This window comes from Nilaparvata lugens, chromosome 5, assembly GCF_014356525.2.
Source record: "Nilaparvata lugens isolate BPH chromosome 5, ASM1435652v1, whole genome shotgun sequence".
Lineage (NCBI taxonomy): Eukaryota > Metazoa > Arthropoda > Insecta > Hemiptera > Delphacidae > Nilaparvata > Nilaparvata lugens.
Genome location: NC_052508.1, coordinates 61,737,854 through 61,763,539, shown reverse-complemented (window position 1 = coordinate 61,763,539; position 25,686 = coordinate 61,737,854). Strand labels below are relative to the sequence as shown.

The window sequence follows — 25,686 nt, the reverse complement described above, 5'->3', positions numbered from 1 at the left end:
GACATGGCTTAATCAAGGTTAAATTTAATTTAATGGATACGAGCAACAGTTGAACTGTAAGCAAGGAATCCAAGTCACTTGGACCGCTTGTTAAATTAAATAAACAGCTGTTTGAAAATGTAGTTTGAAAATTCTACACTGATTAGACTTACGCTTATAGATTCAAGATTCAAGATTCAAGATTTTTATTCGCCATTAAGTACAGTACAAGTTTATCTTATACTAGCGTACAATAGGTCGTAGTCACTAATCTAATTAAGACTTATATTACAGTCGAGTCAAAAAGAATTAATTAAAATGAGCATATTATTCAATAAGCTGTCAAATAGTCATAAACATTAAGTATGCAAGAAACATAATTAACATGTATGCATGTTGAAACATAAATTACAAACATAAAAACATACTTAAAGTATAAATCAGAAAACATCTATTAAAAACTATTGCTGATACATCAACCATACCGGTACGTCAAACTTCTCAAGTCATGGGCGAGAAATTCTTCAATTGAATAAAATGCTTGTTTTTTCAGCCAGTATGATACAGTAAGCGCAAATACTTTATATGGCAGGTTTCTGATTGATTGAGGTAGTTTATTGAACAAAATATATTGCTGATACTTGTGACTTCTGTGTGACTTGTGTAGCCTGATACTTGGAGTTACTAGGTTTTCTCGGTGTCTGGTCTGATACTCATGTTGATGGCTATGTCTATGAAAAAATTTCATATTTTTTTTTACATATATTAAATTGACATAGATATACATAGATGGAAGGGTCATTATATTCAGATCTATGAAGCTGTTCCTACATGTTTCCTGACTCTTCAAACCAGCAATACAACGAATAGCTCTTTTTTGCCATACAAATGCTTTTTTCACCTCACTACTATTACCCCAAAGTCTTAGACCATAGTTTAGTTGCGAGTGGAACAAACCATAATAAGTAAGAATCAAAGTATCACAACTAACGCAGGTAAACCTCTTGTAAACCTCTTGTATACAAGATTTTTACCACTTTCAGCTATCAATTACTGTAGCTAACTCAAAAAAATGAAAAATGTCACTTGGACCCCTTGTATTCTGACCCCCTCAATTGATTACAGCAAATGTCTCACAGTATAAACTGACGGATTATGTGGGAGTTCATATATACTTTCTAAAATCTGATTGGGGAAAACTACGGTCAACACAACCAGAGACAGATCCACACCAAAGAGAAAATATGACAACTCCGCAGTCGCAAGGTTACGAAAAAGATGAAGAAAGTGGTAAAAGTAACTCAATACAGTATACATGAATTCAATTTCAATTTTTCAAGGCAGATCGTTCCAATGTCATGTCGACGATGCGATTTACATTAGTAAGTGGATTTGTGATTGATTATAAATCTTATTGAAATTCATAACGATAAAAGTTCCCCAGCCGAGAGACCAGATTACGTTTTGGAGGACACTTTGCTAGGAGCACTACGAGAGTAAAGATGTAGTCATTATGTTTCGCCCTTTTTGGGCAGGTTTACAATTTTATATCATTAGTTAATGTAGGAGCTAGTTTTATTTTTATTAAAGTTTACATTTTCTAGTAGTGCCATGTCCTGAAAAGTTTAATTGTGTTTCTTCATCATGTACGAATAATTGTTTCTTCAAATAACAGCTAAGGTACGTAAAATAAGGTTAAAATATAATTTAGGGAGTTTAATTGATTGAAGCTTCAATCAAAGAGTATTTTATCAACAAAGCCTGTTATTGTTCAAGTTGATAATGTTGATTGAGAATAGTCTTTTTGAGTTTATTAGTGATGGAAGATAATTATAATTATTTTTTCTGAAGAAGTACGTACAGTAAGTAGAGAAGAAAGTTTTTTACTTATGTTACATTCGAGTTATTGTTGCTGAAGATATATTATTGTAGAGTCAGGAAGATAGCCTTTAAATTGGAATGAAATTTTCAAGATTATGTTCATATTGAGTTTAAGACTCAATTTTATATTTTTCTGACTGTGTTTTCTCATGGCGTTAAGGCTTTTAACTGAACGCTAATTTATTAAATTATAACAGAACTTTTGAATTATTTGTGAAGAAAGATCCATTAATTCTGATACAAAGAATCAGTAGTTTAAAGATAAAAATCTATATAAAATGAGGATTCAAATAGAATGAGAGAATTCAACTAATTGTAATCAATAGATAACTCCTGTTTTAGCTTTTGATGAATTGTAGGAAGAATTAGAAATTAATGCTGTAATACATTTATTTACAGCGGTTCATGTGTGTCCCCAAACCAACTTCATGTACCACCCTTTGGTTCCGCAACTTTATGTAACAACGCTTCAAGACACCCGATCAGACGACAGGTCTAGGGACGTAAGAGGACGTCGCCGTCAAGCCAAATTCAACCGGTAAAAGTTCACCGCCAAAAACAAGGTACTGTAACCCCGACGATAAAGCAACGTACAGACCAACGAAAGTGCAGTGTAGTGAAACAAAGGTTCATTCGAGAATGTCAATCAAAAGTGGGGATTCAAAATTATTATGAAATGGGTTATATGGGTTACTATCGACGAAATTTGGGTTCAACGGGCTTTTCTTTCTTGAGTAATTTCATGTTGAAATTAATTTGTTATTTTATGACTGATATTGTTTGGTTTTGTGACGTATTGCTATCTAAACGAAGGATAGTAATGCGCCCCCAAATCAGATGAAGAATGTCAACAAAGTAACATGAAATTGTTGTTTCTGTTGTTCACTTTTAGTTGCCAATGTTTATTGAAGCTGTTTGTATTTTACAATTATTTCAAATTGTAGTGTTATTCTATAGTAGAAACCTATTAAATCAGGCATGGCAAGATTAATTGAAGTTTTCTTGACTCTAGCCCGTTCACCTGCATGAATTAGGTATAGACTCAGGTGTTTTCTAGATGTGTCGGCCTATTTCTAAATTCTAAATTTTATTCAAAATTATCTTCTTTATCATCTTCAAAAAGGTCAGGCACAAGAGAATATCATCAAAAGTCTATAAATTATCTGCCAGTGTATACAATTAGTTGTGATTATATATGTATAGTTTAAATAATAATTAGTGTATCTTATGTTCACATAGTTTGCGATTCTCATCCATTGCGAATAAGGATGTTTTTTTCATTCTTCTTTCTGTTTGCAAAATGTGAACGATTAGTTTCGATTGTATGAAGGTATTTTAGATATAAATTTGTGCATCTTATGATCGAATAGTTTGCAATTTTCATCCATTGCAAATTAGGATGTTTTTTCTATTCTTTCAGTTTGCAAAATGTGTACAATTAGTTGTGATTATATATGTGTAGTTTAAATAATAATTAGTGTATCTTATGTTCACATAGTTTGCGGTTCTCATCCATTGCAAATAAGGATGTTTTTTCTATTCTTTCAGTTTGCAAAATGTGAACGATTAGTTTCGATTGTATAAAGGTAGTTCAGATATTAATTTGTGTATCATATGTTCAGATAGTTTATGATTTCCATCAATTGCAAATTGGGATGATTTTTCTATTCTTTCTGTTTGCAAAATGTGAACAATTAGTTTTGATTGTATAAAGGTAGTTTAAATATTAATTTGTATATCATATGTTCAGATAGTTTGCGATTTCCATCCATTGCAAATAAGGATGTTTTTTCCATTCTTTTTTCTGTTTGCAAAATGTGAACGATTAGTTTCAGAAGCTGAAAATCAGGTGTTTTTCACAATATGAGGAGCATTGTTGTCACGTGTACCTGGAAATCTATATGAGATAGAGCGCGAAATATCAATGTGAGGACAATGTAGTTGGTGATGATGGTTGAAGCTGAAAATTAGGTGTTTTTCACAATATGAGGAGCATTGTTGTCACGTGTACTTGGAAATCTATATGAGATAGAGCGCGAAATATCAATGTGAGGACAATGTAGTTGGTGATGATGGTTGAAGCTGAAAATTAGGTGTTTTTCACAATATGAGGAGCATTGTTGTTACGTGTACCTGGAAATCTATATGAGATAGAGCGCGAAATATCAATGTGTGGACAATGTAGTTGGTGATGATGGTTGAAGCTGAAAATTAGGTGTTTTTCACAATATCAGGAGCATTGTTGTTACGTGTACCTGGAAATCTATATGAGATAGAGCGCTCTACCTAATCTCAAATTATAGAGCACGAAAGTTATGATCAGAGGGATTTTGAATTATACATCTAAATGGTAACAATAGGAAGATATTGTTGATCAAAAACTAAAACTCATCAAAATTGATTTTTTTTCTTAAAATTTCACTCATTTTTGAAAAATCATAACTCATTGGAGATAGAGATTTCCGAATGATCTCATTTCATTCAGAATTTCATATCCTAAAAATAAGGCGAGAGCAAATTTTTCTGTCCGATTACGAGATTTGGTAGTAATAGCTAAAAACTGGAAAATGAGCCGAATATATGAGGTTTTTGGGCCACTCTGTATCTAGCACAAGGAAATTTTGCATGAAGAAATTGGTTCTGGACTTCTCTTATGTACCCAAATAATAAATTAAAAAATCAGAACTACAATATAAATTGCATGCACCAATGTATATAGTGACTAAACTAATTTCTCTCATTTTTAAGAGAGCCAGCTTCACTACAGTCCATTGATAATACAGTGCATGCAATTTTATACAAATGACTGTTATAATTGCCATCTCTAAAATATTGTTATGTCCAAAAAACTGATAACTCTGGAAAGTGGTGCTATAAAAACCTTGCACGGAGTGCTCTGTTGATGAATCATGTTATCGCCCTTAACAATAAATTTTAAGTGGAGATTCCAGTCAAGAGAGTGTCAAGCAACATAGTCATTTACTATGCAACATGGCATGTAAATAAGGAAATCCTATGTTTGGGAGTGATACCGAAGATTCTTAAAATATGAATTTACACAAAATTCTGAAGATGATCCTGTCTACATCCAAGCAGAAAACAATGAAATACCTTCTAAAACCGAATTTGAAGTGAGTGTTGCTCAGCACTAAATTGTTATGAATAAGGTTGACTCGGCTGTGACTATGATGGATTGGACTGAAAGATTGTGAGACCAATGATTGGGAGAAACTCCAAGGACACTGGAATTAGCGTTACCTGTTGTGTTTAGAATCCATGGGCAGCCACACCAGCGGATCCATCGAAACCAGCTTGATTGCTTGCCACACCTTCAGGATGGATTTTGACTGTTCTGGGATAGGAAAGTTTTAAGGAGAGGGTAGTGTTATGGATAAGGCCTTTGGAAGGATGGCAGGAGGCAAGGGTTTTCTGGTAAACAACACAGAGGAGGCAGGGGAGGGCTTCTGGATAGTTCTCGTATGTTCTAGTTTTGGTGAGGGGAGCCATTGACCATTGGCAAGCGTGATCTAGAAGTCTCCATGCACTGTGATTAGTCAGGCGTGTTCGACATCACCAGAACCGTCTTGAGAATTCTGCTGTATTCTCAACCTCTCTAGAAGTTCTATTATCTATTGCATATATAAATGGCGCAAGTTAGTTGAGAAACTACAGCGGGATCGTTCACTTCTTCTCATCGTGACAGACTAATTGATAAAGTGATAATAATCGTGGCAGACTAGTGATAAAGATAATAGAGTTATCACTGAGTGATAATAGAGTGACAATAGAGTGATAATAGAGTGACAATTTGAGTTATTTCATTTACTTTGTATTGATAGAATTTCATGTGTATTCCTCATTTCTATTCTGTAAACAAATAGGTTCTACTCTTTGTTTCTAAAAGTTATGTACTCTCATCTACATATTTATTTTCTGTTCTGAATATGTTAATTGTTCATTTTTTCCATTATAATGTAGTGCTAGTATGCAATGGGTCTTGCAAGACCTGGCAATACATTGTCATTTGTGATAAAGAATCAATAAAGAATCAATAATAGACTTTTGTAGTTGTTCTTAAACAGTTATTTATAATAGCTTGTGATAATTCTGGGTAATTTATTAGGTAGTTATCAGTTTATAATTGTTTCTAGTTTACCTTCTTGTGTTATAGTGTTATAAGTAATAAATCTAATCAGTATAAATCGCCTCAAGTGTTTTATTCATGTAGAAACCCATAACAATTTATTAACCAAATAATAATCGTTCAGTGTACAGTTGGGTTATATTTCTATGTTGTGTTGAAAACCATATTATAATGATATTCTATTTGTTCTATTTCAATATTTCCTGTTCCCCGAGAATCACTTCAAAGAATTAGAATAAGGCTTCATATTCCATTTCAGTGCAGTTATAAAACAAAAATGGATTTTTGGCTTGGCACTTTACTGTTCTTATAGATTCAAAATTGTTGCTTGACACTATCTTGACTGGATCTTCCATTCCTCATAGAGTGAAACCAATATTCCATCTGCAAGAATTTCATCAGCTGTGCAAGAAAATTGTTCAAGGCCAAGAAAAAATTTATAAAGGCTGCAATTTGAAAAAAAACAAACGTTGGTTTCTGATAACAGGACAGACGTTTCTACTATCATTATTAATGGCCCAATGCAACTTGATCTACAGCATTAATTTCCAACAAAACAATTACAAAAACTATGGCTATATAGTCTGGCCATGTTCGAAAGAAGCAGAGCTCGGAAACAGCCGAACCCTCACGAAGTTACCCGAACGCGGAATTTTTCGACCTGACCTCCGTCCACTAAGAGCGCGGCGCGACGCCGTTCCGATCTCGAAATGTCTAGAAACTTTTCGAGCTGCGCGTCGCGCCGCGCTCCTGGTGCACGGAGGTACACTTGATCACATGTAGTTAATTCCAGTTCGGAAATTCTCCGCGCCGCTCCACCGTCCTAGTGGACGCTCTACTTTAGAGTTAAAAGGTTGGCACCGTCAGCAGACAAATTTTTTGCAATAAAGGTATGAGTTTGAACCAAATGTGGACAGCCGGTTGATTAACTCATTCTATTAAGTTAAATTCTAAATGATTATTGTGATAAATCTATCAGTTTTATCTCCCAGTTACTCCTATTTTTTTGAACTCACACTGTGCTAAAGTTCTTGGTATCATGCTTAGATAATTTGACACCATAATTTCATTACTTTTTTATTTAATCTGCTCGTTGAAGACGTTTGGCTCTGATGAAATTCTAAAGGCTACAAGGTAAACAAGAGACTTTTCAATATGAACACATTTATTTTATAATATTATCTTAAATATACATCACTGCCAATAATGTCATTTTAAATCTATATAACGTTTGAAATAGAAACTCATAATTCAGTAAACAATTTTTATATTATAGTGTTACTCATATCCATATAGTACCGTATTTTATATTGAATTCTAGTATTTATAAAAATTATTTGTAAATAACAGACTTTATTATAAATATTTGACAATACTATACACAGTACTGGTAACAGTATTCTCATATAAAAATGGAATATATAAATAATAAGCTATATAATTCTGAATGTATTTGACAATATTATACACAGTAACATTACTCTCAATTCTTGTTCTTATTTACAAAGCATTCAATAGTCTAGCCTTTAGTAATTCCCTATAAGTTGTTCACATAAACATGTTCCTTCTTTGAATTTGCTGAGTTTCGAATATTGAGTTAATACTGTAAGAAAACCAAGAAAACCAAGTTCAGACTTGGAAAAATATCCGAACTGCCAATTTTCATGCAGGACCATATGAATGAAAAATATTATATCCAATCTGTCTACAAATCCAATGCAGGGTTGTTTCATTGAATTTATTGAAGCGAAAATAAAATGTGTTTCAAGAGTTTGAGTCCAAAATATGATTCAGAAGTTCAAGTAAAATTCAAGAACTAAACTCTGGATTGAGAATTGAATCAGACTCTCAGGGTTGTAGTTTACCAGACTTGGACTCTCAAATTTATTCAAACTCAAACCAATATATTCTTTATCAATGTTTGTAATATTGAAAGTATACTCTCTCAGGTTACTATTCTCTCAAGAACCATAAGGGAATTTTGTCCTTTGTAATTCAACAATGGAAAATGACTGGCTTAAGAAATTGAGCCTGATTTGACTAATTCATACTCTTGTTCAAGGATTAAAATTAGATTTGAAATGAAAAATTTTAAATCTCAAATCTTATTTAATTCATAAACAAGCACTTAAAAATCAAGTAATAGGTTTATCATAGGCTATTGTTCAATTAGACTCGTGTCCAATATTCTTGATCACTTTTTCAACTCTGGCTTCATAATTAAACTAATTTCCAGTTTTGGTTTATGAACTCTGCTCCAATTCCTCATATCTGATTTGATAACTGAACCGGATTTTGAATCTTGAATCTCACTCAATTCTAATATCACACAAAGGCCCGGTTGCACAAAAGCTGGTTGAAATTTAATCGTGGTTAATTTCACGAGAACCAAAAAGAGAAGACTTCTTGAAAAGACATGGTTCTCATGGAATTAATCACGATAAAAACTTTACCGGCTTTTGTGCAACCGGCACTTAGTTTGATTATTGATTTGGAAACAGACTTGTTTTTCTCTTTCCAGGTTAATATGCTGAATTACAGGTTAACTTAAGTTCAACTCAATCCAAGATTGAATCAAGCTATGGTTGCATCCACTATAATAAGTCGTGTTACATCATAGCCAGCCAGCTCTATACATCCCCAGGTTGAACAACCAGTTCCAATTCGACTGCAATTGAGAATATAGTCAACTCTTGACCTCCCAGAATTCTTAAACATCACCTTCTAAATTATATATTTTCTTAATTTAGAACATCAGCCAGATCTCAGCTCTTGAAAAGATCAGATGTGTGAGAGGTGTCAAAGAGGGAGTCACGGGGCAACCAGTAGGGGTTGTTGACCGAGGCATTTTGAGGGAGGCTGGCGTTTTTCGGCTTGTTTTTCAAAATGGAGCGCGGGGTGTCGTCTGCCGTGTGACGGATGGGAAGCAGCGGCTCGCCAAGGCGCGAATTTTCAAAATGAGAATCTTTGGTGGTGCAAATGCCACTACCACCTCCACCGCCGCCACCCCCCAGGCGCATATTCTCGCAGGTCTCCTTCATTTTTGACAGCTGCTCCTGCAGACTGCGATACTCTTCCAGGAAACTGTAAATGGGAAAAAACATAATTAAAGATTACCATATCAATAATTTTGTATCAGAAACAGATAAAAAAGCTCATTTTCAAAGTGGTCAGTATAGATATTATACTGTAGTGAATTTCAGGCAAACACCTCAGTTTCTTTGTCTGGTGGGTATTGTCTCTTTCCATCAAATTGTGTTTATACCCTTCTTATTACAACAGTATAGTTTAATACTCAGCTAATCCATTCGGAGGGAGGGCTACTCTACTTAGTATTGCTGGTTGCTTGTTTTATGCATATGTATATTTTCTATGTAATGATTGGATTGAGAATGAACTTGAATAATGAACTATAGGAAATAAAGAAACTGGAATATTCAATGCTAAATGCCACTAGTTTTGCAATAGTAATTGACGAGCATTAGCGAGTTCTTACTTTCAACTAAAGGCCAAAGCCGTTGTCTACAATACATATGTGTGTATGTTCCACAATAACTCTGATTAAGGGTTAATTACCATGATAATTGATTACTGTTATTATTTATCCTTTTTTGGGTTTCATTTTGACCCCCACCCCCCTAGAATTTCAAGGACGCCATGACTATTAATTAATATTTTTGTCATAGTCATTCAATTTCAGCTGTTTTCTATGCATGAATTCAATCCGGTGAACAGCTGTTTGCAAAACAAATAAACATATGATTCTCATTACAGCATACTCTACTGTAATGAAACCATATGTTTTCTTAGCAGTCGAGTGTGTTTCCTAGCTCCGAAATAAGAACAGCAAAACAGCTACAAAAAACCTCCTTTTTGCGCTCAAGCTAGAAGTTTCGTCAACTTCCACAAAATTCTTGATTCGGAATTTGTAAACTAGGTTATGTTTATAGAATGCATGTAGTAACGTCAGCACAAGCAGGTAATGTTTTCTATTTCTCAATTATTCTTCTTCAGATTATTGTGACAAAAAATAGTGTACGTTACTTGGACGTGAATGTCTTTTGCAGTGCTCGAATGAAATTCTAGTCTCATCTAACGCCTATACTAGAAACATCATTCTTGCCTGCTAAAGGCCCCTTCCCATTCTTGTTACCTAAAATACTATAACGTGATGGTACACTAATTACCGTTCAAGTTGAGCAGCGTGGTAATCATAGGTGGTTGCAGCAATGGAAGGCGAATAGATGCTCGGATCGAGTATGTCGAGAATGGGCGTCTCAGAGACAACTGGCGAATTGGCACCGGCGGTTGGCACGCGCCAATTGGAGCTGGCATCGCGCCAGTTGGAGCCACTGTCCTGCATTGCATAGGCCAGTGGTGAGGAGGGCAGGCTGGGGGGTCCCCCTCCACCCCTTCGGCGGGTGGTTGCATTCAGTGCACTCAGGTTCAGAGTGCTGCTGCATCTTTCCTCACCTGCAATTGCACCCGATGCACCACCGGATAGTCTACAAAAGAGAAATCATGAAGATTTTTTCACATTCATCACTAAAACTGCTGCAACAGTGGATAAAATGGTGGAATTACATAATGTCAAATTGAGGGAACCAAAATAAAACAATTTATTTTCCACATTGCGTTACAAAAATATGTAGAATTGCATAAATTCCATTATTAATGCAATACATTAATTTAAATAGAAAATGATACATTAATGTTAGTATACAGATGGCGTGGAATAAAATGCTCTAAGTTTTTATAATCATCACTGATTTTTCTCATTGATCGTTCATAAGCTGTAAGGTCAAAAAGGAAAAGAAATGGAGGAAAGGGATTAAAAAAAAAGTGATACTCTCAAGAGCAGATCTCAAAACTTTAAAAAGCTTCATCTCAAAACTATAAAATAGATGAAAATAATATTTGTCAGTTAAAACTTGTAGAGAATTTTGTAAGCTCAAATTTTTTATGAGATGGTAATGCCCGAAAGATGCATATTTTTCGAGAAGTCCAGTAAAAGCCCAGAAATGGTATTTTTAAATCATCCCTACCCCCTCATAGCAGAGGGTAGGGCCCCACCCCTACTATTGATATTATATCTATATGTCTACCAGCTAATTAACCAAAAATTTGAAATGAATATAAAATAATTCATATCTTGAGAACAGTTTGATCTACTATATCGGGTTTATACTTGGAATAATTTGGTCAAGGCCTAATTGAAAAAAATAAACAGCTCTGTTTGATAATACATTCCAGAATGGTCGCCATTTTTAATACAAATTACTAGAAAACTGTAACTTTCATCATAAAAGCTCATTGTGGCCCTTTTATCACAAATTGAATGATGTTTCTGCCAAAAAATCAGACGACGGGGACGGAAACCACCACAGCTTCGATCAGTAGCTTGAGAAACATGCAATTAATGACCATGATAAAATTATTAGGAAAGATTCCATGTTTTTCAGATTGTTCAGTACGGTAGTATTTAAATCATTGTAGAACAATATCAAATTATTGTTGATAATGATTGTTAATAGTACGGTGATATTTTGTTAATTGCATTATAAATATTTTATTTTTTATATTATGGTTCCACATTAGATTTGCAGTATATTATTGATCATATTGTATTTCGTTACACTTTCAACGTACTTGTAAGTTGATGAGGATCGTGACAGACAGCCGTGTAGCCGAGAACTGGTACTGTCACTGCTACTGTATCTGCTACCCGGCAGTAACGGTGATTGGCTCTCTGAAGTAACAGCTCCTGATTTACTGCGCTCAGCAAGGCCTCTTGTTCTGCTGTGAATGAAAATAAATCATTATGTTTCGAATAAATTGCGGAATAATAATATATCATTATTCTTTGTATGAAGAATCAAAGGTCAATGACTCTGATGAAGCTCAAATAATATTGACAACTAGCAGGTAATCTGTGCTCCGCAAGGGCCTATTTAAAACTTGACAAACTGAAAACTTGACCGAGTGGAATCTTGAAGAGTTTGAAATAGGCCTAGAACAATCCTCGATTAATTAAGAATCCATATGCGAAATTTTAAGTTAATCCAGTAGTTTAGACGTGATTTCCAGTTCTTTCCTTTATTATAGTATAGATAAGTTCTTCAACTTGGTGCGAACCTAATAAAAAGTTTCAGAGCTCAAATCTTGTTTAGAAACGTTTTTCAACTTAATGCCAACCTGATAAAATTGGACTGGTTATTAATTTAGTTGCCAATTTTAACCATCTGTTTCGAAGAGGTAGTAGTCTCTGTAGATTATAGTTCTATATTAACATATTGTATGCATTCATGTCCCATGAATGAAAGTTGAACATTAATTTTGAAAAATCTAAAAGGAAAATTGAAATTTGGGCTTCGAGGTGCAAGGGATTGATATTTTCAGAATATGTGTGGAAAATTAGGAGGCCTAAATAATTTTTGTCTTTCCGGTATGCAATCTACAAGTTGACATGTTTCGATGTGAACAAATGAGCAAGCACAACCTTACTCTCTCTTATCATATAGAATATCGGGGCACCTATATTTTTATATCTATTGATAAACAGAACTCAGTTCTCTAAAAAGATCGTGTTTATATTTTACAGCTGGCTGTCAGCTTATTAATTTCGGGGATGCGATATTTTGATTTCCACAGAATCAATCGCTCACTTTTTACTATTCACAGGCGACGGAAGTCTCAGCTGTTTCAGCCAAGGATGAATTATCCTTTTAATGTCGTTCAGCGAGTTTTCCCAAAGATGAGACCTAGTGCAATCGAATTTTTATATCATAAACCTACTATATTCCAAATTTCGTGAAAATCGTTAGAGCCGTTTTCGAGATTCGTTGAACATAAATAACCATATAACCAGATATAAAATAACCAGATAACAGATTTTAAACAGATATACATAAATTGCTCGCTTAATATAATAGGATATGGCTTTCTGGAAACAAAAGTGAAAGTTTGTACCTTGTTGAGAAGGAAAATTTGAGAAATCCTCTACCTTGATTATGAATAATTGCAGAAAAGTCCTAGAATTTGGTATTTTCCTTACACTGTACCTTGATTATTTTGAGTACCTTGAAATCATTCTTGTACCTGGACTATGAATAATTCGAAAAAAAATCTTTGAAATAGGATTCTTCATACACTATAGCCTACTTGGGATTTTTTCTCCTCATCTTACAGCAGTTCTACTATACCCGTTTCAAGCCAGAATCACTTCAATAATTCTTCAATATTAAACTATCATGCATTCCTCATTAATAACAACAACGCTTTTCACTCAAACAATGAATGCTCATAATTGGAAGTGGAGTTACACGATTTTTTTGGAGTAGGCCTACCGTATGTATAATCAGAAAGGCTGTAAGTATAAGATCCTATCCATATATTATCATGCATATAGATTATATTATTCTATATTATTACGCTAAAGGAAAAGCACTCATGAACTAATGCTTGTGACATGGTAATCCTCAGGATTCAGGAAAATCTATACGTCTCACATCATTGACCCTACATAGCCAAGAGTTCATAAGATTGATATGGACAAATCACTCTCGGTGGTTCCGAATCCACCAAAAACTGAAAATCCACACTAATCCCTCACTATCTCCCTTCCCATCAACAACGAATGAATCGAGAGCGTATGTGTTCATGTTTCTCAATAAAAAAAATTCTTTAATAGTAGAGGTCATTGACAAAGAGGAATGATAAGAGAGAGGGGCGAAGAAGAATGTCATGTGTGATTAATGACACGTCATAAAGTGGTGTTACCAACAGGCTAGTGGGCTAGTGGTTGGCCTCACTCAACGCCCAAACTCAATTATAGCTCCAAAAAATATTGATTTGACAAAAGTTGAACGATTTCCTCTTGAGCTTTAAACAAATCCAGTTATCCATTCATCCCCTTATCCAATACGTTATCAACTACAGTCGAACCTCTCTATAACGAACCTCCACTTGACGAAATCCTCTAAACAACGAATTTTCACCTGGTCCCATGACATTTTGGAGTTTTGGCTGCTTATTTACCTCTATTTAACGAATTTCGGACCTCTCAACAACAAAGTCTTCTCTTGACTTCAACATACAAAATGTAGTGTGTATAGGAAGCAGACGATCATTTTCAAGGAATTGTTTAGTTTTAGCAGAAAGGTCAATAGACTAAAAATAATGGCAATTCAGGTAGGGAGAAGATGGGTGGTGGACAGTCAATAGAGGTTGAAAGACATGTCAAGAATAGAATGCAAGTTACTCTAAATTGGATTTCAAGAACTTATCATTATTTGTAGACCAGGCAGGTGAACGACTGGACTTTCTAAATCTTGCTTTTGTCACACATTTCAATATTCTTTGAACTGACTAAGATGATGATGGTTGTGAAGAATCTGTCAGATCAAGAAGTTCTAGAAGTTTTCAAAATTATCAGGCAAGGATTAAATCTGAAAAATAGTGTACCAGCCTTTTTATGTTCGACTGTTTGAATAGATGTCGTTTATTGAACATGATGTTTTATCCAAATGCAAAATTCAACCGAAAATTACCCACTTTTTCAAATAAAACATTGAAAAATAGGGAAGTTGAATTATTATAGTATTCATAGTGGAGTTATTGACAAAATTGCCGTATTTTGCGTTCAATCTAATACAGTAGTAGTGTAAAAAGTACTAAAAATCTTTGGTGAAGGAAGTTGAAAAATATTGTTACATACTGAGTATGTACTTTGATTAAACTTTACTAATAGTACAAATCAAGCTTTCTAGAAATAAATTGGTGAGTTTACTCACCTATTACATTCTATAAATATTCAAAAAACAAGTTTTTTTATTTTAAACAGCATGAATTTTCAAATTTCCATATTAATATTGGCCTAATAGGTACCCTACCTACGTTCGCGATGATATGTTTTATGTACCATATTCATTTATTTACCGCCGTGATACCATATTACAAGATCCATAAGATCGTGACAGTTTTCTTGACAGAACAACCTCTCAATAACCAATACTTTTCAGCAGCGAATTTTTTCTCTTGATAATCGACTTCGTTATACAGAGGTTAGACTGTATACATTATTTGATGTAACTTCTGAAGTGGAGTAGAACATATAACATATGAATAAAGAAGCTGTTTAGAGTACACCACTGTGAACTCGCAGGTAAGGGAGGGTTTAAAAAATGTCAAGCTATGATGTCGAAATTTTGGTTATTTTTGAACAATCAACTGCGGGAAGAATAGTGCTTTTCCAATGAATATTGTGAATAGCATTTTCTCTAATTCTGATTGTCGGTCCTTTCCAGCAATTGCAAGAATATTGTTCATATTGCCTTTGTCTAAGTGCTTCTTCTATGCTTACACTATTTTCAAAGCTTAAACTAGATTTTAACAAAATACAATAATTTTGAGCTTTTATAATGGGCAAGAATGGATTGACAATATTACCAGACGTTTTTGTTGAATAAGATTAGATATCTTGCAGTACGGTAAAATCTTGCTATGCCTATATTTCATCCACTACGTATTTTTGTCAATAATTGAAATAGAAAATAAATAGATCTATTCTGAATATCTCTTTTTGTATTTCTAATAATTTCAAGAATGACGATAATAATTCTGAATGCTCCTTTGCATTTCAATCAATAATTGATTCAAAAATGGATGTTACATTTGAACTCTCCAGCATCTCCTATTCCAAATCAACAAAGCCATCAAATCTAATCTTGTATAACACACGGTGTAATCGACAATATAATGAATATTCATCGATGGTCTCACATGAAACACTAATTAGGTCATGTAGCAATTCATGTACTTCTCTGTACATGTGTGTATATATGTAGTCTTGATTATCCCCAAAGGGAAATGGCTATACATACGATTGTATGACGCGTGTGCGAGTATCATGATGCTTTGTTATATATGATACAGAATTGGACGAATTTAGTATGATAAAGTATAATACTGTTACTGAAAGAAATGCGATAATACATGGGTCATACATTAAACCTGGATAGGAATGAACCTGCAGAATTATAAATATCAATATAACACAAGTTAATATTACATTTGTGTTTGCTTAAATAAGGAATTAATTTCTCAAAATAATTAATCAAAATCAATACTAAAGATAAAGTAATAACTTGTATTGATATACTCCAATTATTATTGGCATCAAAGTATCATAAATAAAATCAAGAACATTAATAATTCGTAATGATGTGATAGTATGTTCATTTACTAACATCAATTTATCAATTATGGCTTGATGAAATGTTCATACTGAATTTTTAAAATGCTTCCTAAAGGTTTTATTGCTCCATGGTACATAGAGTTATAATTGACATGTGAAGGAAGACTGTCATTGCCCAAGTCACACGATCGTTATACTTTTAGTGGGCGTGTCGTGTCTCAACCAATTGCAATCCTCAACTATTAAAAGGCCAACCAATTACCAATATCATAATTCCATTTACACCATATAATTTATAATAAACAATTTTTTCAGGAGTATCGTTCCTTTATGATACTGTATTATATTTTGCTGCTTCCGGTTTACTAGTGTTGATTTGACGGCGTAGCAACGAAACAAGTTTCTCAAAACAAAAATTCAGTTGTTGGTTGTGATGATTTTACAGTCGTCTTATTCAAGAGTGGAGGAACAGCTATAATCCGTGCAAATCTTCTTCAGACTTGGAGGAATTTGCGGCGCACAGAAATGGAGGGAGATCAGCCAATTGCAGTGATGGATTGAGTCATAGAGGTGGAAGCATAGTTGTCAATTTGTCGAATAGAGTCAGTCGAGTCCGTGATTGCAGAGAGGAAACTTCCCAAGTTTAACATGAGCGCTTGAATACTCACTGGAAATTAGTGAGCGCTGGCCTGTGCACAATGGCAACATAGCTGCCATTGTATCCCTGCCACTGTAATGCTGGGTCTACACGACAACGATATTTGCGCAAGCTTGGCTCAAAGCCAGGTTTACGCAAATCTGGCTATGAGCCAAGTTTGCTCAAACCTCTGTTCACACGACACCATCTTTAACACAAACCTGTATTATAAACCAAACCATAAATAAATTCTATACAAAGTCTTTGAAGTGTTTATAAACTTGAGATTAATAGTAACTCAAGCCTCCTCCTCCTCCTCCTCCTCCTCCTCCTCCTCCTCCTCCTCCTCCTCCTCCTCTCCTCCTCCTCCTCCTCCTCCTCCTCCTCCTCCTCCTCCTCCTCCTCCTCCTCCTCCTCCTTCTCCTCTACCTACTCCGCCTCCTCCTCCTCCTCCACCTCCTCAACCCTCCTCCTACACCTCCTCCCCCTCCCCAAACTACCCCTCCTTCACCTCCTCATCCACTCCTCCTTCTCCTCTACCTACTCCGCCTCCTCCTCCTCCCCGCCCTACTCTTCCTCCTCCTCCAACTTTTCCTCCTACTCCTCAACTCCTCCACCTCCTCATCTTCCTCCTCCACCTTCTCCTTTGCCTCCTCCTCCTCCTCCTCCTCCTCCTCCTCCTCCTCCTCCTCCTCTTCCTCCTCCTCCCACTTATCCACCTTCTCCTCAATAATAATAATCAAGAATACTGCTTATCAAGTAAAGAGTGAATAACTATATCTATTACATTACTATAGAGTAAATAAGATAATTATTATCTATTAAAAAATCTTCCTTGATTTTGAGTATTTTTGAGACTTGACCTCGCACTTATTTAATTTGAGGTTGCTGATTCCGAATCTGAAATCGCGAATTCTCTATCTTCATTTTGAAGCGATTTAGGGTTTGATGGATAGATGAGACATAATCGTTTCCTAGAAAAATTGACGCAAACCTGGCTGAGATTGATCGAAGAAAGCACAAACTTTCAAACCTCAGAAATTTACAACGATCTCCCGTCTACACGACGCAAACTTAGCGCAAACCTGGCAGACTTGCGCTAATATCGTTGTCGTGTAGACCGGGCATAAGCCTTCTCTGCTGCGCATGTCCATCCCAAGTCGGAGGTTAATTTGAACGGAGTATAAGGCATGAAGTCTTGAATAGTAAGTAATGCATACACTAGACAAGGATAACAAGAGGTGCATGTAGTAAATAATAAATAACAGCGCATAAAAATTGTAGTTCAATTTTCATGAAATTTTCTATTTCCATGAATAAGTCCCCACAGGCCCATAGTGGCTCAAGATGTGAAGATTATCTACTATAGTGAGATCTACTTGATGCTATCCATGAGGAATGCTGAAATTTTAAGGTGAATCCCACTGTACAAATTTCACAGTCAAGTAGCCGTATCGGCTAAAACATGAATAAACAAGTTATTTATGCGAATAACTGTGGCATAAATATGGATGCTTGCAAGCTGGAAGGCTGAGTGTACACTACATTGACCATGGTGAGACTCACTTTAAACTGACAGAATCCCTCATGAATAACACCAATGCTTCTCATTCAACCAGTGCTGACCGATTTAAGTGAATCTCACCATAGGATGAGAGGATTTATACGTTCACGGAATGTTCTTTAATCCTGAGTTTCCGTTACAAGTTTCACCGTAACTTGTTGCGGTTACGTTCTAATTTTACTTCAACTTGTTGCAATTCACTTACAATTAGCCCTATACCAAAAATACTAATATTTTGGAATAAATTTTTATCTGTCCGAATATTCTATTTCGGACTATGTGGAACCTTATCTAAATTTGGGAGAGGAAAAGGTTACCTTTTTCTCTCTCTATAATTTTGATGATGTACTTATTGTATGAATCAATCAATATATATACTCTAGGCTTCTTCTTCTTCTTCTTCTTCTTCTTCTTCTTCTCTTCTTCTTCTTCTTCTTCTTCTTCTTCTTCTTCTTCTTCTTCACTTTCACAACAATTGAAAAAAACACAAAATAATTTGTATACATCATAAAAATATAAAAAGAATCAAATGGCTCACGATCAGACGAAAGTCTTGTCTAAGGAAAATGCAAACAAGAAATTACAAAAAAGGTGAAAAACAACTACGGTAAGCAAAAGAAGAAGAACAAGAGGTTTGAAAAACTAAAGAAACTATAGTAAACTATATTTACTATATTTCAGTAGTGTTATTCTTCTTCTTCTTACAAAGAAGGATTAGCCTGTTCCGACTCACATCTAGCTAATTATTCAAATAAAACTAAAATATTGGAAAATTTCCTATTATTGCCACCGATTGCGTGGTCTGCCAACATCTCTTTTCAGCCTACTGGCTGATAATTATAAATTTCCAATGGTATTCTTTTAGCGGACATTCTCTGGACATGCCCCTCCATTGATGCCGATTCTCCACATCTTTTTCATTCATGCTGTAGATTTTCAATTCTTTCCTAATTCTTTTTGTATTAATATATAACCTATATTCGAATTAAGTGTATCTGTTGCCACGCTTTCGATAATCTGATAGATGATACAAGGATATGAAAACTTGGTAGGAGTTTGAATGAGAACAAAGCCCTCGGAATTTCGTGACATAAGATTTCAATTCACTGTAACAGATTAGATTAGTACCCTATTTTGCATCACATCTGTATTCAGTACAGTTATTTAGTGCTCAGGATGTAGTCTATGATACAAGACACGCAACATGAAACGGGGATATGTTGCAACGAGTGAGAGGATAGCTTGAATGGTAAATAAACGAGCCAACATTGACATTGAATGCTGTAAATGTTGAAATTCTCTCTTCCCTTCCCAGTAGGCTCTTATTCATCTACAGCTCGTTGATTCTTGCTTGTAAACTCGGATAATTTGTTATTGAACGCGATGTTGTCATTGTTAAAGATTACCGGAATCGCAGTGTTGCCAAATTTCACACTCCATAACTTTTGAAGCCCCCTTCTTCCGGGTAATGTTGCATGAGTGACATTAATGTGAAGATTGTTGAATATCTGTTTTGTTTATATGCTCTGTTGTATCTCGCATGATTCATGGAAGTGCATGTTCCAAAGAGGAGGCCTGATATTGTGGAGTTATCATCAGCACTAATTTACTGGTTCAACAAGAAACCATAGAGCAACTCTTGTCATCATACGTTGAATGGTAAGCCTTGATGCCGCAACTGGACTATAAACAAAGCATGTAGATACTTTTTAGAAGTGGAACTGGATACTAGATTATTATTAGAGAAAAATATTTTTCAAATAGAAAATTCACTATCAGTGTTTGAGAAATTAATTTCAATTCTCTGAATCTAACATTTATAAAGATTGAAGTAGAGTACCTCAACCTAAACAAATACTGGATGAATACTAAAATCTCCTGAGAAGACATTCACAAGGATCAAGTCTTTTATACATTCTGAGTCCCAATTTTAATGTTGATTCCAATCACAATCTCAATCTAGATCTTCATTTCAGTCTCAATTTCAATCTGATTGTTAATCTTTAAGGAACGATCAAGATCCATATATTTAATTAATAGAGTGTTATAGCCCACTGCATAATATGGATGATTCACACATTTCCTGAGATGGAAACCCCTTCCATTGGGATGCACCCCCCTCCCATATGATGGGAGCTGTAGACTTTTCAACAGTACTTTAGTCGAATATTATTGAACCTGTGAGAGGATAAACTTGTTCTTGTCAGTTGGTACCTCGAGTAGGCTTATTGATTATGGCTGTTTTTGAAGGGAGGATAGGTTGAGGGGGTGAGGGAAATAGTGAAAAACGTAGCACGTTATTTGAGAATTTGATGAGGGGTACAACAGACTATACTCCTACTCCTCGTCCTCCTCCTCCACCTCCTCTTCCACCTCCTCTCCTCCTTCTTTTACGTCCCTTCCTTTTTTTCTTCCTCTCAGTTTTCGGTATGCCTATCAGTCATGAAGCGAGCTGGGATCCGAAAAAGGCGTAGAATTCAGCGCATATATTTAGAAGCGGCTCCAATATGTTGTCGCAATGATAAATGACCGCTTGTCCCATATAAAAATATTACAGTTCCGCTATCAAAGCTCATCATTCACTTGCGAACTGCATCCAAGTTTCGAATTATTACTTTTGCACTATGTTAACTGACGCAGAGTAGCATAATAAAGTATTATTTGCATTCAAGACAACTCAAATTCACATACAATTAGTATTGAACAGAGTGTCTTCGTAATATTGTTCCAACAATCTGAGAACATATTTCTATATTCCAAGAGTTGAATTTTAAAAAATGGATACTGTTATTACAGAATTTCTGCTCAGAAGCCAACATGATACTGAATAAACTTTAGGCTTGTGCGTGGGTACTGAGACGGATTATGATTATAAGTGAACCTACAAATTAAGGTTGATTCCGAACCCCCGAGGAAGGATTTTTAACACTTAAATGATATTCAGAGGAGTTGGTCACCTTCATTATCAAGAGGTCACCCTTGAAATAATGAGGCAAAGTGTAGAGATCATTGACTTGACAAATTTTATCAATAATTATTAGTGTTCGATTCATTGCTTGAAAATCTCACCTAAACCGCTGCGCAGTCGAAGTAATTAGAGAGCTCTCCTGAGTGTGAGACTTGAGTGTAGCATTGGCCTGACTTCCGAGCAAGTCCGGGAAATTTCTGCGGTCATCGTGAAGTCCCGCCGTGGTGTAGAGGGTCCCCGACGGAAGAATCTCCTTCCGCATCACATGCTGCTGCACCCCGTTTTCTTCCCAAAACGCACTAAAAAAATGAAAGAAATTCACTCCCTTATTGAGTAATTGATAGAAATTATTATGTTGCTGTGTAGAGTTTTCTTCCTATAAGGCACTGCAAATGAAACAATGATTAGTGATAGAAATTCACATTTTTTAGCATGCCGATGTACATAGTTTTCTTCCCAGAGCGTTCTGAAAGAGGACAATTTATTTTAAAGTAGCTAATGATATTATAATGTTATATAATATGCATTTAATGAAAAAAAGCCTTGAGATACAATGAATCCAGAGCAAAAATTCTAACAATAATAATTATTGGTAAATAATTGGAATGAAAACTCATGAGAATGATAGTATGACAAATTCAATAACCACAATCTTTTTCCAAAAGCAAAAGCTGAAAATTAGGACATTTTGAATAAATTATAATTTAAAATTGAAAGATAAAAATCTTCAGCATCAGCGGAAGAGTTGAGGTCAAATATTGTTCTGTTGCTTGGTCTTAATCTTTCAGTGTACAAGAGATTATTATCAATTTCGTGTAGCAAATTATCAAAGACTAAACACAATTCATCAACTCCAATATAACTCAACAAACACAATATGAATATATTCAGAAAATACACATAAATACAATTTATATTGAGTTACCTGTTCAGTACTAAATTGTATGGAATATGATGTACTAGAATATCAACATATGTAATCCCGTGTTATCGGATGGGCACGTTAAACTGTCGGTCCCGGCTGAAGTATGACAGTCGTAAGGCCCATTGACGGCTTAAATTATACATTCAGGCGGTGGAACATTCCCGAAAGGGAACTCCCCACCAACAAAAGCCATACGAATTTATTTATTTATTTAACATATGTAATAGAATCTATATAATATATAAAAGCGAAATGGCACTCACTCACTGACTGACTGACTGACCCACTCACTCACTCGCAGAACTAAAAATCTACCGGACCAAAAACGTTCAAATTTGGTAGGTATGTTCAGTTGGCGCTTTAGAGGCGCACTAAGAAATCTTTTGGCAATATTTTAACTCTAAGGGTTGTTTTTAAGGATTTAAAGTTCGTCTTTTAGCATGTATATTATTCTTCTCCCAATCTCTCAATTATAATTGAAATTTCCATATCATATGTTACTTTAGAACTATAATCTAGATAGAGTACCTCTTCGAAACAGTTAAGTTGTTAACTGGCAACTAAATTAATAATTTTGTCATGTTGGCATTAAGTTGAGTTGACTTGGTTAGGTTGGCACCAAGTTGAAGATTTAAATGCATTTATCGCGGAAAAATTGATTGGGCACTGCTACTTCATCCTGGGAATTTTATATTACTAGCCGTCAGGCTCGCTTCGCTCGCCATATCCGTTTAGCCAGACGTTTAGTCTGGACCCCCGACTGGATTGTCCTAACATATGATAAAAATGCTCAAATGAAAAATGCAGGCGAGCGAAGCGAGCCTGCTGATCTCATTCTTGGACGATCCAGTCGGGGGTCCAGGGGGCGGAGCCCCCTTGCTAGACGGATATGACGAGCGAAGCGAGCCTGACGGTTAGTGATCAATATAAAATAGAATGACGTTTTCATTTAGGAGTTCGAACAGTGAAAACACTGTATCATCATGTTATCCACGATGGGGTCAAGTGATATTGTTACGAATTTCCTGCAGCCTATCTAAAACAAACCCAAATGATAATTAATTGGTGGTTTCTGGCTTGAGTATTAGCTTTTGTTGAATGCTGTCTAAATAAACATAATATAAGAAGCAATCACAGCAAATTAGTTTCTATTCAAATTATATTCGTTGCTGAATTATATTAGCGCTCATTATTTGAAATTCACTCCACAGACTTCTGCGGTATTCCTGCAAGACCAGAACACACAACCAGGTGGCGCAGTACTTGAATTGTTTTGTTTGCTACAACTTGAAAAGTAAGTCCCACTGTAGGGACTTATTTAAGCTCGACCGCCAATCTAACCCAGCAGCATGTTAGGGAGCAAGTTGCATCAGCAATTGTTACACCGAATAAAGTTTGGTCGGTTTTGAAATCAACTCAGTCGTATGCGTATTTCTCTCGCGATAATAATATAATAATGAAGTTGGTGCTTTTAGTCGAGCCAAGTTAAACCGCAAAACAATACGTGTGCGCGGATTCATCTTGCGTGTTCCACTCGAGTGCGGCCGCAACAAAGAAAACAAATAGCAAATTCAGAGAAGAGGTTGAGTAGGAGGTGGAGAGGGAAGGAGGAGATGGTGAAAGAGGATGATGCTGAGGTGTGAAGGAGGGGCAGGAGTAGATTGAGAGGTGATTGGAGCTCGTGAAGAGGATGTGGAAGAGTACGAGAGAACAGAATAAAAAGAGAAAGCAGGAGAATAAGAAGAAAATGAGAGGAAAGAAAAAAAAGGAAAAGGAAAATGAGTAGTAATGACGGTTTCAATGATAAGGTGTCATAATATATTATGTTCACGTAATATAGTCAGTGGAAATTATAGTACAATAGAGTTGCCAATTTTCATATTCCCACCTCCTCATGACATACATAGTAGATAGCATTTCGGTAGATCTGATAAAATATTATTTGTTCATTCTTATTAATAACCACCAATCATTTGTCATGAAAAAAATATTTTTCAATGATTTATCAATAATTAATCAACTCTTTTAATAAATTGAGATGAAATATTTCGGTAATTCGTCATATCTTTACGTAGTCGAATTGACAATGATGCAAAGCTATTAAGGAATAGTTTATTCGCTTTGACCAATGACAGGCAAGGCTATGAATTAATAATGCTAATCAAGTGCTGATTTAATAAAATCGTGAATCTCACAGTAGAACTTCGGTTTCTCTTGTAGTCATTCTGGTTTTGGAATACTTTTGAAATAGATGATGGCCAAGTTATTATAACGGTTGGGAACAATATTAATTTCCATGGTATGACGCTGAATCATGAGAAAATAATAATATTCTTTATTCAATTCATGCACTAAGAAAAAACAAGCAACATCCATGAAGAACGTTGAAGAACTCCATGAAGGAGCAAGCAATTCTTACTGCTGTGGATTTAATGCTTAGCTTAGTATTTTATTTATTTCAAATTATTTCTACTCAATTTTTTATCAGTTGTAAGGGAATATTAGTTTTCCATTTCCACTTTTCCATTCATTGATAATCTAATTTTTTCATTCACAATGATTGTTACAACTGTATTCTTTTCCACAATTATTACTTCATTTTCCATAATATTCTTACCTTCTCATTCACAATCTCCACTATTAACTGTTATAATTTATTTATTTAATAAATCATTCATTATATTCCTATTATGAATTTTGCTCACCTGGCAGCCTGCACTTTGCTAAGCTTCGTCGATCCCCCCTTACCGCGCCCTTTACTCCTTCCCTCGAATTTCGCCTTGAGACTATCTTCGTCGTCGTCCTCCTCCTCTTCCTCTTCCTCCTCCTCCTCCTCTTCACAGTCGGCATCGTTGTCGTCTGCGGCCGCCAGCCCTCGGTACTCGCTGTGGCGGGGGTGCTGCTTCAGTGGACCCACTACTGCCACCTGCTTACACACATATTACAATCAATATTCAAATATATGAATAGGCACAATGCTTATCATTCTTGATCACAAACGCCTGTTATTTATTATTTTTCCCATCGCCATTTTGTGCGGTAGATTATATGATTGTGTATTATCTATTCTACATCCGAAGGGTGTCAACTTGTCACTCGTTTGAACTTGGTTTTATATCCTATGTCACTCCAACCGATTTTATCCTACTCTCTTTCATTTTGAAAAACAAATAGAAATATGTTTCTATCAGCTGCTTCTCAAAGTATAAATTCCTCCTCTAGTCTCCCTCAGTACTAGTTTAAAGAATACTCCCAGGGATTCCTATCTCACTAGTCATCAAATCTGCAAATCCTTGTAGAAATAAGTCTCATCAACCCACACACAAGCCTAGAGTTCATATGGGCAAGAAAAACATACCAATCTGAAAAACAAACATCTCAAAATTTCAAATC

General features: G+C 35.3%; 1 protein-coding gene across 2 annotated transcripts in view; it reads right to left on the bottom strand.

The window, feature by feature from the left end:
- Positions 1-7,156: 7,156 nt before the first annotated feature.
- The window catches only part of LOC120351470, a 44,902-nt gene continuing 26,372 nt past the window's right edge, over positions 7,157-25,686 (bottom strand). The window contains exons 8-12 of one of the 2 annotated variants that reach the window (XM_039428992.1): positions 24,999-25,219; positions 21,470-21,667; positions 11,654-11,803; positions 10,192-10,509; positions 7,157-9,088 (exon numbers count right to left, since the gene is read on the bottom strand). In XM_039428992.1, coding sequence (XP_039284926.1) covers positions 8,770-9,088; positions 10,192-10,509; positions 11,654-11,803; positions 21,470-21,667; positions 24,999-25,219 — 1,206 coding nt within the window. In that variant the 3' untranslated portion in view covers positions 7,157-8,769. The remainder of the gene's footprint in view (positions 9,089-10,191; positions 10,510-11,653; positions 11,804-21,469; positions 21,668-24,998; positions 25,220-25,686) is intronic. The other variant, XM_039428993.1, reaches the window with a different exon arrangement.